The sequence below is a fragment of the Cnephaeus nilssonii genome, assembly GCF_951640355.1.
Source record: "Cnephaeus nilssonii genome assembly, chromosome: 4".
In the NCBI taxonomy this organism is placed as follows: Eukaryota; Metazoa; Chordata; class Mammalia; order Chiroptera; family Vespertilionidae; genus Cnephaeus; species Cnephaeus nilssonii.
This window is the reverse complement of record NC_137075.1, coordinates 83262343-83276984: the sequence shown is the minus strand read 5'-3', so window position 1 is coordinate 83276984 and position 14642 is coordinate 83262343. Positions and strand designations below refer to the sequence as shown.

General features: G+C 40.1%; 1 protein-coding gene across 4 annotated transcripts in view; it reads left to right on the top strand.

The window, feature by feature from the left end:
• DCAF5 (DDB1 and CUL4 associated factor 5) overlaps window positions 1-14642 on the top strand; it is a 108587-nt gene that overhangs the window by 71275 nt on the left and 22670 nt on the right. For all 4 annotated transcript variants that reach the window (XM_079767506.1, XM_079767505.1, XM_079767504.1 and 1 more), the window contains exon 7: window positions 5655-5721. In XM_079767506.1, coding sequence (XP_079623632.1) covers window positions 5655-5721 — 67 coding nt within the window. The remainder of the gene's footprint in view (window positions 1-5654; window positions 5722-14642) is intronic.

Sequence of the window (14642 nt, the reverse complement as noted above, 5' to 3'; positions counted from 1 at the left end):
AACTTTGAATGCTGGAAAGGGCCTGGCAGATAACCATGAAATGCCATAAATGAATTCCTCGGGAGAGGTTTGTAATTCCAGTGTGTGAACACTTAAATGGTCTGACTAGACGGCAGTGGGTCAAGGCACCCTCCTTGGAAATCATCCCGAGCTGTTCCCTTGTGGTGGTTCCAAGAGGAAGAGAGGGACAGGAGTTGCCCTTATTTATCCCTGAGAGGAAGCCTGGATATTGTATGCATTTTCTACGTATTTTAGGAGCTGTCATATTAACTCCAACAGGCCTTAACTCTGTGGGAGTTTTCTTCCTTATAAGGCAGTCTTCTGAGTCAGCGTTCCGTCTGGGAGTCAGTCCCCTTTTACCTTTTCATGGCTTTCCCTGGTGAATAGCTGAATAGGAAAGCACTGATTCTTCACAATGAAATAGTAAAACCTCTGAAAAGCCCACCCTTGGCTCACTCTTATTTAATATTTATTTTTTATTGTTTAGTTTGGGGAGACAGGGTAGCAGGAATTCTATATGAAGTTTTATAGCCTTTTTGAAACATAGAGCATGAAATGATATGTTGAATAATAAATGTTATATATATACAAGATAGACAAAAGTAGGTGTACAGTTGTGAGTATGCGAAACACAGAGTTTATTCTTTTTTAAAAATGTTTTTATTTCAGAGAGGTAGGAGAGGGCGAGAGATAGAAACATCATTGATAAGAGAGAATTATTGATCGGCTGCCTCCTGCATGCCCCATAATGGGGATTGAGCCTGCAACCCAGGCATATGCCCTGACCAGGAATTGAGCCATGACTTCCTGGTTCATAGGTCTGTGCTCAACTACTGAGCCACACTGGCCGGGCCACAGAGTTTATTCTTGTATTATTTACTAATTATTGTATTACTTTCCATATGAACTGTAAACCTACTGTTGCCCCACCCTGTATATAAATTATTAGTGGACAGTTCTTTTGTGTTCTGTTTTTCCCTCGCCCTGCCTATGTGTTTTAATTTGAGTTCAAGTTTCAGGTGCAAGTAGTTTATTTGGAAATGCAGGAAATAGTAGAAGAATGAAGTGAGATAGGGAAAGAAAGGGTGATTTAGTGAGCCAACTACAACTGCGGGCAATTGGAGTTGATCTTGAGGGGAAAGGGTATAGAAAATGCACTACAGAGTTATTCCACCTGAGGATAAGGCAGCTGGGATATTGGTTGGATATCCAGTCATTGGTTGAGCCTGCTCCCAAGGAATGTTCATTCCCTAGAGCAGTCTGGCTGCAGTCTCCTAGGCTTTGGAGAAACCTTGGTAAAGGGACATGAATACTGCCAGTTGGAGATCCAGTGGAGTATACAGAGCAGTAAGGCCTGAGAGATTTGAGCATCAAGGAGTGACCTATGGCATACTTTCTGTTCCTGTTAAAATAGTAATCTACCTGGGCACCATTCCTTTATCTTTGTTCCTTCTGTTCCCTCTTTTACCCACATCTGTACCTGAGCTGGCTCAGTGCTCCTATCAATCTTGCCTTGCCTCTTTTGTGAATCACCAGGCACCTGTTTTCTCTAGTGATTTCTGCTACATGGCATGTGCCTACATGAAAATTTTCTACTTGATTTAAGCTCCTTGGGAACCCAAGTATTACCTTTTATATCTTTGTAAGCACCAAGTGCCTGCTACATAAATGCTTGGTTAGTTAGAACGAATCGTTCCTCCCAACTAGTAGGTGGTTTTGCTATGAGAGGAAAGCCCTTGATCTTCTGAATTCCAACTTTCTAACGTCAACTAGTGTAGTGCCATAAACTGTAGGGAGCTACTGCATGGACCCTGAAGTCAGAGCAATTTTTTTAAGTATTCAGTTTTGTAGTATTAAGTACATTTACATTGTTGGATGACGATCACTACCATCCATCTCCAGATGTTTTTAATCTTGCAAAACTGAAATTCTGTACCCATAAACACCAACTCCCCGCCCCCCTCCCTCCTCCACCATTCTACTTTCTGCCTCTATGAATTTGACTGACTACTCTAGGAACCTCATAAATGGACTCATACAGTATTTGTCTTTTTATGACTTTTATTTCACTTAGCATAGGGTTTAAGGTTCATGTTGTAGCATGTGGCAGAATTTCCTTCCCTTTTAAGGCTGAAAAATATTCCGTTTTATGTATAGACTACATTTTGTTTATCCATTCATCTGTTGGGCACTTGGGTTGCTTCCACCTTTTAGCTATTGTGCATAATGCTACTATGAACATAGGTGTAAAACTATCTCTTAGAAATCCTGCATTCAATTCTTTCAGATATATACCCAGAAGTGGAATTAATGGATCTATGGTAATTTTATTTTTGATTATTCGAAGAACTGTTTTGTTTTGTTTGTTTGTTTTTAATAGTAGTCATCCTAATGACTGTGAGTTGATACCTCATTGTGGTTTTAATATGCATTTCCATAATGATTGGTGACGTTGAACATCTTTTCATGTGCTTATTGGCCATTTGTAAATGGCCATTATATATTTCTTTTTTTGGAGAAATGTCTATTCAAGTCCCTTGCCCATTTTTAAAATCAAGTGGTTTATTTTTTTTGTTGTTAAGGAAATTTTTAAATTGAAGTATAACAGGGTTGGTCTTTGAGTTTCCTTGCCTTGAACATATTTATGTAGTGATTTGTTAAGTAACCATGGACTGGCAGCTTAGGGACTTTCAGCTCTGATCTGTCTTCTATCATTCTTTCACAGAGTAATCATAGAATCTTAAAATTAATTTGAGCCTCAGAGAGTGTCTTAGTCTGTCTGGCTACTATTAACAAAATACCACAGACTGGGTGGATTACAAACAATAGTAATTTCTTTCTCACAGTTCTGGAGGCTGAAAGTCCAGGGTCAGGATGCCAGCCTGGTTGGGTTCTGGTGAAGGTCCTCTCCCAGGTTGCAGACTGCTGACTTCTCTCAGTATCCTCACATGGTAGAAGGGGCTAGGGAAGCTATGTCGGGCCTCCTTTATAAGAGCGCTAATCCCATTCATAGGGCTTCACCTTCATGACCTAATCACATCTCAAAGGTCTCACCTGATACCATTATATTGCATATTAAGATTTCATCATGTGAATTTGGAGGGGCATACATTCAGACCATAGCAGAAAGTGACCATACAAGGCAACTGAACCCATTTCTTTTCCCACTATGCCCTGGGCCCTATGGATAGCATTTTTGTCATCTTTAAACATGCCTTTCTTTATCTCCTTTCTCATGTTCCTACAAATATTATGAAAACTGGTAAATTGATTTTTCAAGTGTTGAGTAAAGTATTTGCATTAGGCATGAAGTTGTATATATATTGGACTTAGACTTCTTTTAATTGTTCAGTGTTATTTTTAAGAAATTTTCTTTATAAAACTATAGGCCTTTTTTCCCCTACGGAAATAAGGAGATGGAGCCAAGAGGCAGTTAGTAATGCTGACCTCAACTTAAAGTAGAACACTTTTGTTAATCTTTGGAAATAAATAAGCTCTCAGAATTGCTCATTGGTTGCTGTTAGACAGTGCTTTTCTGAGTCCTAATTAGAATACATCTAGCTTAGTGTATATTATTCCACAGTGGGCCCACCATTTTTGAGATTAAACTGTTTGAAACTGCCACATAAAAGGGGATTGCGTATGCCCCTGGCACTAACTTGTGGCTGAGTTGGCAATGACTTCCTGCTCAAAGATGTCAGCTGACAGCAGGGAAGTTCAGGATGCTTGGCCTTGCATAAAAGCTCCTAAATTTTATTCTGCATTTAAACATTTTAAAAATTGTGGTAAAATATACATAACATAAAACTTACCATTATAACCATTTTAAGTGTACATATGTGTAAATGCACTTAATGCCACAGAACTGTACACTATCCATCTCAGAATTTTTTCTTCTTTCTAAACTTAAAGTCCATACCATTAAACATAGCTTTCCATTCCTCCCTTGGCATCTACCATTCTTTCTGTCTCTGAATTTAGCTAGGTACCTCATATAAGTTGAATCATACAATATTTGCTTTTCTGTATGGCTTCGTTCCTTTAGTATGTCTTCAAGATTCACCCATGTTGTAATATGTGTCAGAATTTCCCTTCTTTTTTGAGGTTGAATAATATACCATTGTATGTATATATCACATTTTGTTTATCCATTCATTTGTTGATGGACATTTGGGTTGTTTCCACTTTTTGGCTATTGTAAACATTCTTCTATGAACATTGGTATACAGATATCTCAAGTCTCTGCTTTCATTTACACACACACACACACACACACACATACACACTAGAGGCCCGGTGCACGAAATTCATGCACGAGGGTGGGGTGTATATGTCCCTCAGCCCAGCCTGCACCCTTTCCAATCTGGGACCCCTCAAGGGATGTCCGACTGCCCGTTTAGGCCCGATCCTGATGGGTTCAGGCCTAAATGGGCAGTCGGACAGCCCTCTCAAAATCCAGGACTGCTGACTCCCAACTGCTCGCCTGCTTGCCTGCCTGATTGCCCCTAACCGCTTCTGCCTGCCAGCCTGATCACCCCTTAACCACTCCCCTGCCAGCCTGATTGATGCTTAACTGCCGTCCCCTGCTGGCCTGGTCGCCCCTAACTGCCCTCCCCTGCCGACCTGGTCGCCCCTAACTGCCCTCCCCTGCCGACCTGGTCACCCCTAACTGCCCTCTCTTGCCAGCCTAGTAGCCCCTAATTGCCCTTCCCTGCTGGGCTAGTCGCCACCAACTGCCCTCCCCTTGCAGGCCTGGTCCCTCCCAATTGCCCTCCCCTGCAGGCCTGGTCGCCCCTAACTGCCCTCCCTTGCTGGTCTAATCGCCCACAACTGCCCTCCCCTGCAGGCCACCTTGTGGCAGCCATCTTGTGTCCACATGGGGGCGGCCATCTTTGACCACATGGGGGCAGCCATCTTGTGTGTTGGAGTGATGGTCAATTTGCATATTACCCTTTTATTAGATAGGATACACACACACACACACACACACACACACACACACACACACACCTAGGAGTGAAATTGCTGGGTCATATGATAGTTATATGTTTAACTTTTTGAGGAATTGCCATATTATGTTCCACAGTAGGTGCACCATTATGTTTCCACCAGCAGTGCACAAGAGTTCCAATTTCTCTACATCCTTGCCAACACTTGTTTTCTGTTTGTTTTTTTGGTAATAGCCATCCTAATGGGTGTGAAGTGGTATCTCATTGTGGTATTGATATTTATTTCCCTAATGAGTAATGATGTTGACCATCTTTTCATGTGTTTATTGTCCATTTGTATATTTTTCATTGTAGAAATGTCTGGTCAAGACCATTGCCCATTTTGAATCAGGTTGGTTGGTTGTTGCTGAGTTTTAATCAAGGAGCCTTTTGATTTGCAAATACTTTTAAGAGGGTTTTGCTGTGTGGTGCCTTTTGAATATATCTTCACTTGTCTTGTTTATTTTCAAAGAATCTTTTGGTATTTAAGAAGATAAATATAGATATATACTAGAGACCTGATGCACAAAATTTGTGCAAGGGGCTCGGTCCCCGCCCACCGCCGCTTCATCTGGAAGGATGTCAGGTCTAATTAGCATATTATGCTTTTATCATTATAGATTAACAATCAATTGATATATATAAATACTTTTTTTGTCCCAACAGTATATCCTTTCAGGCTCTGATGACTTCAACCTGTACATGTGGAGAATTCCTGCAGATCCAGAAGCAGGTGAGTCCCTAGTATAAACCTGCTGCTGATGTTGGCTCTACTGACTTTTGGTATGCTATGCCCTGAAAGGACAGATCTGTAACTTTAGAGGAAGGTATTTCTCTTTTAACATAATAAAAGCTTATCAGAAAAGTGACCAAAGGAAATTATAAAATAAAAATTAGAAGCCAGACTTAACTATAACCTTCATACATATCTGACATAATGATGCTCAAATCTTTTTACTCCTAAGAACTTTTCTTTAGACTTCGTAGACCTCCTCTTTGTCCATTTGTCTCTCTCCTATTTCACAAAGCAAGATAGAATATTTTTATCTTGTTTTCACATGCTTTTCCTTTATTATCCATCTGCATGTTCGTGCTTATTACTCTACGAATACTTGTTAAGGCCTCTTCTTTGTCTTTGGCCTCCCTGGTAATTTCAACTAAAGTGATATTTTCTTTATTGACTGACAAGTGCATTCCCTGAGGTTTGGCTGATGCCAGACATCAAAGAAATTAGGAGGAATATTTCTGCATTTGTTCTAGATGTATTCTGAAAAAAACAAACAACTACAGCTTTCCATAAATTGGGATCTAGGCCAGCTAAGATTTCAAATAGCATGAATCATTCTTCATTCTTGATAATAGTGACCTTACATGCTCAGTTACCTGTTACACTGGTTGCTTCCTACTGGTAGAAAGTGTATATATTTTTTTATTCTCAGGACAGCTTAATGTAGCCATCTGTTTTGGGTTATACATGGCATCAAACTGGAAAATGGCCATTAGGAAAATTATACAGGACTATGCCCAATGTATATTGCACAGGTGTATCTAGTGCTCAGTTTAGGGAAGTTATTGGCTTGCCTGTTGCTAAATTAACAAACATTTGCCTTTCAAAACTTGTTGAGGACCCCTTTGGTATAACTCTTGTTGCTGTGGTTTAGTTACTAAACATATTGCAAAAGGCCTTTTTCCCCTTCTGGAATTTGGAAAGCATGAGTAAAGCAGCTTACCTTTGAAACACAACCAGAAGGGACAGCGTCATCTATCTGAACCAAAAGCAATGTTCCTGGCCCCATATGTTCTAAATTGATTAATTGGTGAATACACTTTGGGCTTAATTGTATCTTTTATTAGATTTTGAAAAACTTTTCATTATTAAGTCAATATGTCAAAATAGAAAGTGGATAATCCTCTTTCCCCAGGATGTTCTCTGGAATCTTTTTCATGTTTGTATAAACAGAGAAAGGGGAAAGAATTAGCAATAGTCTGTATTATAAAAGGCCTGTGGCCTTAATGCTGTAATGACCAAAGACCCAAAGACCGGCGCGGGTGGGTGGGGCTGTGAGTGCAGTGGTGGGTGGGCACGCGCAGGTGGGCAGGGCTGTGAGCACAGCGAGGTTGTGCGGGTGGGCGGGGCCACGCGATTTCATGCGCTGGGCTTCTAGTATTGCAATATTTTCCTCCCCCTGTTGATTTCTCTTCTAACTTAGGATATGGCCCACTGTTGGGCTAACTCTGTGAGTAGATGATTATGTAATCTCTGGGTTGGTGGAAACTGATAGCTGATTTAGCATTCCAATATTAAGTCTGGAAAATGGTACCTGGACTTTCCAAGGATTGCATAGGCACCGCTGGTTTAAAGGAATCCATTAAAAGCATATTTGTTTTGATCACTTGTGTTCCAGTAATAATTGTAATGGTAAATCAAATCCAAGACAAAAACTTTAACACTTAGAACCTTATAGCCATAGTAAATAAAGAAAAATTTTAATTTGTTGGTGAAACTATAATAGAGTTCTCATAAAAATAAATTAGGTTGAAATTTTAGGGGATAAAATGTAAATATTATTTAAAGGAAGAAAAAGGAATGATGTAATATTTTTTTTAAAAAAAGAACATGTTAGACTTCAGATTCCACATACCCACGACCTTCTGGTGCACAGGTAGGATGACACTTCAACCAACTGAGCCACACTGGCCAGGGCACCATAACAGTCTTATGGTTCTTTTATACTCAATGTCCAGTATACAGTAAAAAATTATGAGCCAAGAAAATGTGGCTAATAATCAAGAGAGGGAAAAAAATTAATATAAGCCAACCCACAATTTTATGCAGATATTTAAATTAACTGACAGTGACTTCAAATATTATAGATATGATAAAGAAAATAGAAAAGATGGACAAAATGGATGAATATATGGAGAATTTCAACAAAATTGGAATCTATTTAGGAAAATAATCTTATAGATATTCTAAAACTGAAATGTCTAAAATTAAGAATTTTTGGATGAGTTTAACTTCCAGAGGGCAGGTTTGGTGAATAGAAGACAGATCAATAAAAGATAACCTCCCTCACCCCCCAAAAAAAGATAACCAAACCATAGGACAATGAGAAAAGAGAATGTAAAGAGCAGGACAGAGAGCATAAGAAACAAGTGGAACACAGATGATGTGATATATATGAAGTTGATGTTCCAGAAGAATAAGAGAGAAAATGAGCAAAAACAATATATGAAGATATAATAGCTAAATTAATTTTCCAAAACAAATGAAATATGCCAATTCTTAGATTCAAGAAACTCAGTAATGACAAATAGGATAAATACAACACACCTACGCACATCATAAGCCCAGCTATTGAAAGCAAAAGATAATGAGAAGCCCAAAAGCAGCCTGAGAAAATGTCTAAATCAGTAATATATATATATATAAAATAGAGAAATATGCTAATTAACTGGGATGCCATAATGGGTCGACCAGACAGGAGGAGGTTGCACGCACAGCATCCGGGGCAGGGTGGCAGGGGCCCCCGTGCGCCTGCACTGGGGGAGGGCCTGATCAGCAGTGGCCGCAGCTGCTTCAAGGGCCAGAGAGGGAGGCAGGGCTGGACCAGCAGCGGTCGCGGCTGCGGCTGCTGCGGGGCCCGGGGAGCGAGACAGGGCCGGACCGGTGACTCGAGGGTGGGAAGTGCCACGTGATTTCGAATATCGCGCTGGGCTCCTAGTAAATAAATAAAGTGCTTAAAGAATTAAAGCCAGCTGACCAGAATTCTATATCTACGGAAAATAATCCTTCAAAAATGTAGGTAAAACAGACATTTTAAAAAATTATAAAATTTTAATATAATGACTTAGAAGCCCTTAATGAATTAATATATCTAAATATCGAACATCAACAACAACTAACATTACAAAAGGAAAGGCAATTAGACATGAGCCTCTGGATGAAAGAACAATACTACCCATAGTCTTGCAAAATAAAACCACCCAAATCTGAACAGACCTCAGGATCCACCTTTTGCTTTGCAGGAAGTATAGAGGTCAGAGGAGTATATTATACTGTATTGTGAGGATACAACTCACAAAATCCAAACTGTCAGAAATTCTCAGACCCATGTTCTTCAACAAATACATTCTAATGGGAAAAGAAGGATGGATAGGAAGAAACCTATTGTTAAGAAACATAAGAGACCTAAAAACAAAAACACCACAGGCAAAATTAAAGTATTTAGGAATGCACACCTGGGTAAATAAAATTATTTTTAAATGCGGAGAAGTGATTAATATAGAAGTCAGGATAATGGTTATATTATTATCCATTAAATAATAATGGGGGAACGAAGGGGTTGTAATTGCAATGAGGCATGTAGGGGCCTCTGAATGAATGGCCAGAAAAATTCCATTTCTTGACCTGGGTGTTGGTTATAAGGGTATTCACCTTATGAAACTTCATTAAGCTATACGTTTTATATTTGATTCCATATCTTTTTTTAAAATCCTCAATGAAAAAAAAATAAGAAAAATAAGTAAATAGCCATGGTCAAAGAATAAATCACAATAGAAATAAAATTTTCTTAATAAAAATAAAAACATAAAAGGTGCTCAAGTATTGCATGGATATTTGGCCCCGATCAGGGATCTACAAAATTTTCTGTTTACATACCCAACCCCACAATCATTTTTTTTGAGTTATACGTTACATATAAAGAGTATATATTAAAGTACACTTTTATTGAGGCATAACTTAAACCTCTGTTAAGATGCCCACCATGATAGGGTGCTTGTTGCCCCGAGGTAACTCCAGTGATGAGAAAGTTTTCTGGAAGCCTTACTCTGCATCCCTCTGCAATCTTTTGAATGTGGCTTACTGAGAAGGGCCTTATTATCATCCTTCCTCCTCAGAGCCTTTTACTCATTTGAAGGTGGCTCTCATGTCCCCTTCTCTATCTCCTCCAGAGATAGCACCCCCAGGTTTATTTAGCAGCACCTCAACGAAATGATACCGATTTCTTGGATGTACTCATTTCTTTCCTCTAGATTTGTTCTACCTCTGTTTAAGGATTAACTGAATAATGAATAAGTTCAACAGATATAGTCTGACTAGAACAGAGAAAAACTTAGTCTTCTTGCTACATGGTGCTTCAGAAAGTACACACGATCACAAAAGCTGTTTTTGAAGGTCACAGAACCCATGATCCACTCATACTTAGAGTTGGCTAGAAACCCCATAGTTTCTTCATGGGCTGTGTGGTTGGTCCTGGATCATATCTTTTATTTGGTGCTTGGGTTTTATTGTACAAAAGGACAGTAACTTATAATTATTTCTCTTGTTAGATTCACTAACTGGTAGTTGAGGTGTTTGTTTTTTCTGTACTTCAACTTTGCATCATCAGTCTGTCACAGTGAGGCTGTCTCTTTGATCATCATCTTACTTTGCAAGTAACTAAAGTACTTTTTTGGATTATTTTTAGCAACCGAGGCTCGTTTGGGGATTCAGTCTTCCTGCTACTATTCTAACCCACATTAAAAAAAAATTTTTTTTTCTATCCTTCCTTGTTCTTTTTTCATGTTATTTTACTTTTTACTATTTTTAGAGTTAAGTACTTTTATTATCAAAGTAATACAGGTACATACATTTTAAATCAAATAATATTACAAAGCTTTTTTTAAAAATGCAAGTTTCTTTTTCTTCCGATAACATAAACATAATATTTTAAGTTTTAAATTTTGTCCATTGTTCATTGGCTTTCTACTACTGAAATTAGCCAGTTTCTCCATGTAAGAATCTTTGATTTCCTATCAAGAGGATATTTACCTAGTAGTTGAACTATGGTACCAAGAGCCAAATAGGGGAATAGAACTATGGATCTCATATCTAGACAGATTTTTGTTTAATCCCCATTCTCCCATCTGTGTCTATTCCCAGTCCAAAATCTCTTTCAGTTGGCAACCCGCAGGCCTCTGCTTTTGTGTGGGGAAGGGGTAGTTTCCTGAGGGAAGGGTGTGATGGTGAAATTGCTCTTTATGTAGGCTTTCAGTTCATCCTGTTTTCAGCCCTACCCTTCAACCTGGCTTTGGGGATACTGAGCACTTCTTATTTTTCTATGTAATCTCTCTATTTTTAAACCTTGGTAATTCATAGTTCAAAAAATATTTGGCAAAGTTCAGCAAGTTAAACATAACATATAAGGGCTAGATGTGGTTCTTGGATTCTAGCTTAGAATGCTTAAAGGACCAAAAGTCTGTCGGGAGATTTCTAATCTAATCTACTGCCTCTTTGATTTAAACAAATATGGAATGAGGCTGAACTAGCTCTCTATGCATGCCAGTTGAACGTGAGATACTAAGACAGTCTGAAGTTGGTTTGCTGTTATATTCCGTGTGGCGTAATCACATGACAAGCAATCAGCATTTATTGAATGCCTGCTGTGTGCTTCACAGTGTATGCCAAATGCTGTGAGAGCTAGATGGAGAGAAGTCCTGAGTGTGAGCCAAAGCAAGGGCATCTTTTTCTTCTTCGCTCTTCTGTTCAGAAAAACTGACAATCACTGAGGAAATTTTTTTGCTACACAAACTCCAGAGAGATGAAATTTATTCATTATATAAACAACACTGACAATGAATTGGCTAAGTAATTCTCATCAGGCTTCCTAGTGGGCTGAGAACATCATTTTGAGATGTAGGATATAAATCCATTGTAAAACTTGTTACTGGCAAGATTAGACTTGATTTTTTAGTTAATGTCACAAAGTAACTCATTTCTAAAAACCTTTAAAAATTAGAGGAGGACTAGTACTGGTGATTTTACTGTGACAAAAAAGCCCATCAGAGTATGTTTTACACCTCTGCAGAACATAGGAAGAGCATCTGTTTTTCTGTGATAATTCTGAAAAGAAAAGAAATAGACCTGCGGTTAAGTATAGAGTCACTGGTGTATTGGAAGGAGCATTTGGCTTAAAACCATACCTGGTTTCATGTCCAGTGCTGCCTCTAAGTAGCTGATCCAGTGATCCATTTGAGGCAAATTATGTAACAACAATTGTCTGAGCCTCAGTTTCTTCTATAAAATTGCCTCTGCACCTACCACCCCAAATCATGAGATGATTTTTTAAAAATATTTGTTTATTTATTCATTTTAATATATTTTTATTGATTTCAGAGAGGAAGGGAGAGGGGGAAGGAGAAAGAGAGAGAAACATCAATGATGAGAGAGAATCCTTGATGGGCTGCCTCCTGCACACCCCATACTGGGGATTGAGCCTGCAACCTGGGCAAGTTCCCCAACTGGGAATCGAGCCATGACCTCCTGGCTCATAGTTCAACGTTCAGACACTGAGCCATGTTGGCCGGGCTCATGAGATGATTTAATAGACTTAGAAGCTTTCTGAAAATTGTGTGCTTTCAAATGTAAGATATTGTTATTGTTATGTAAAATAAGACCAGTGCCCATCTCTATATATAAAACCCTAATATGCAAATAGACCAAATGGTGGAACAACCAAACAACCTGTCGCTATGATGTGCACTGACCACCAGGGGGCGTGCACAGAACATAGCAGGTGTCAGCAGCAGGTGGCAGAGCGCAGAACATGGCAGGCATTGGACACGGCAGGATGGTGGAACAGGTGAGTGGGGACGCCAGACCAGGGTGGGGTGCTGGTTCCCGTCATCTGGGCGAGCCTCTGGTGGTTACTGAAAATTCTTTGCTCCCGTGCACCACAGTCCTGCCCAGCGCTCACACTTGCTGCTGGCGCTGGCGCTGCTCACACCCGCTGCCATCGCCGGAGCCACTGCTTGCACCCACTGATGGCGCCAGCCCCAGTCACTCCGTGCCATCAGCACATGTGAGCGGTGGTGGCGGGAGCGGGGCTGCTGGCAGACAGGGGACCGGGGCCATGGCAGGAGGGGCCAGGTGGGGGTGCAGAGGATGGGCCAAGACCTGCCCCTGTGCCCACCACAGCCTTGTGGCCCACAGTTCCTTTTAAGGTGCATGAATTCGTGCACTGGGCCCCTAGTAGAACCATAATTTCCAAAGTATTTTCTCCCTGGTAACTTAAGTATGGACATAATGGATTTGGTAACATGTGGTGGAGGTGGGTGTCTCTAGAAAATATTCATATTACCTTCTCCTTCCCATTCTCCTAGTTCTTGTTGGAAAGGGCTTAGGATTTTCACAAATAGTGTTGCTTCCCCTGAGACATGCCTCCACACTAAGACCTTACTGTTTATGGAAAGAGGCAGAATGTAATTGAGTTGGTAGGCCTGGATTTAAATTCCTGATCCATTCATCTTCTAGTTGGAGATTTTGGAAAAGTTACTTAATCTTGCCAAGCTTCTGTTTGTTTTTTTAAATAGGTTTTGTGTGTGTGTGTGTGTGTGTGTGTGTGTGTGTGTGTGTGTGTGTTATTTTTTTGAGAGAGGAAGAGAGAGAGAGAAAGGGAGAGAGAGAGAGAAAGGAAGAGGTGGGGGGGGGGGAGAGGATCATTGATGTGAGAGAAATATCGATTGGCTACCAGGGATGGAGCCAGCAACCTGGGCATGTGCCCTGACCATGAATGGAATCGGCAATCTTTCAGTGCATGGAATGATACTCAACCAACCGAGCCCCACTGGCCAGGGCCAAACTTCTGTTTCTTTCTCTGTAAAATAAGAAGGTTAACAATAACAATAGTAATATCTACCTTCTTAGGGATATTGTGAGGGTACTCAGTAGCCATTCAATGAGTGTTATTTCTTTTTTATTGATTTCTCAGAGAGAGAAAGAGAGAGAGAGAGAGCGCGCCCGATCTGGGATCCAACCCACCACTTTTTGGTGTATGGAAGGACACTCCAACTAAGTCAGTCACACTGGCCAAGGCCCCCCCCCCCCTTTTTTTAATAACATATTTTTCCATCATCATTTATTCCCCCTCTGGTGCCCTCCAGAATGGTCGGTTATATTGTTTTTGCATGAAGGTTGCTTTTGACTATGTAGCTTAAGAGGGGGGAAGTTATATGACAAATTTTTCCCTGAATGGAGGGGGTAGACATGCAGTTTCATTGCCAAGTCACTGCAGCTACCCGCACTGCCAGTAGGCTGATGAAGTATGCTGGAAATAGCTGTAAATGCATTTTCAGAGGCCTGCCTATGTGTGCATGCTCTGTCTCCTCCTTTTTCTACACCTGCATTGACTCTCAATGAGTTAGGCCTGGGCACCTGATTTTCCCCATGTAATTAGAAGAACAACTGGTTTTAATTGGTACAAGTAGTTGGTTGCAAGCACATGTGAAGTACAGATGATGAAAGAAGAACTTAGCCTAATTGATGCAATTAAGCATTGCTGTCTATGGGCGCCTTGAGCTTTACTGACAACACTGCCTGTCCCCATCTGGCTTTTCTTAACTCTTAAGTGGCTCATGATCCCCAGGAGATAGTCACTGCTCTTTCTGTCTTGTCAGTACGCTGATTGTACTTCTCTTTATGGTTTGAAACTTGGAGACCTTAGGATTGTTCACTCAGGCCTTTTGGAATGGCTAAAAGGATGTTTAGAAAACTCTTTGAATGATAGCAAAGAAAAGAATTAGTCCCTTGACTCTTATAGCTGTATATTCTTTCCTTTAAAAAAATGTTCTTATTAATTTGAGAGAGAGAGAGAGGAAGAGAGAGAGAGAAAC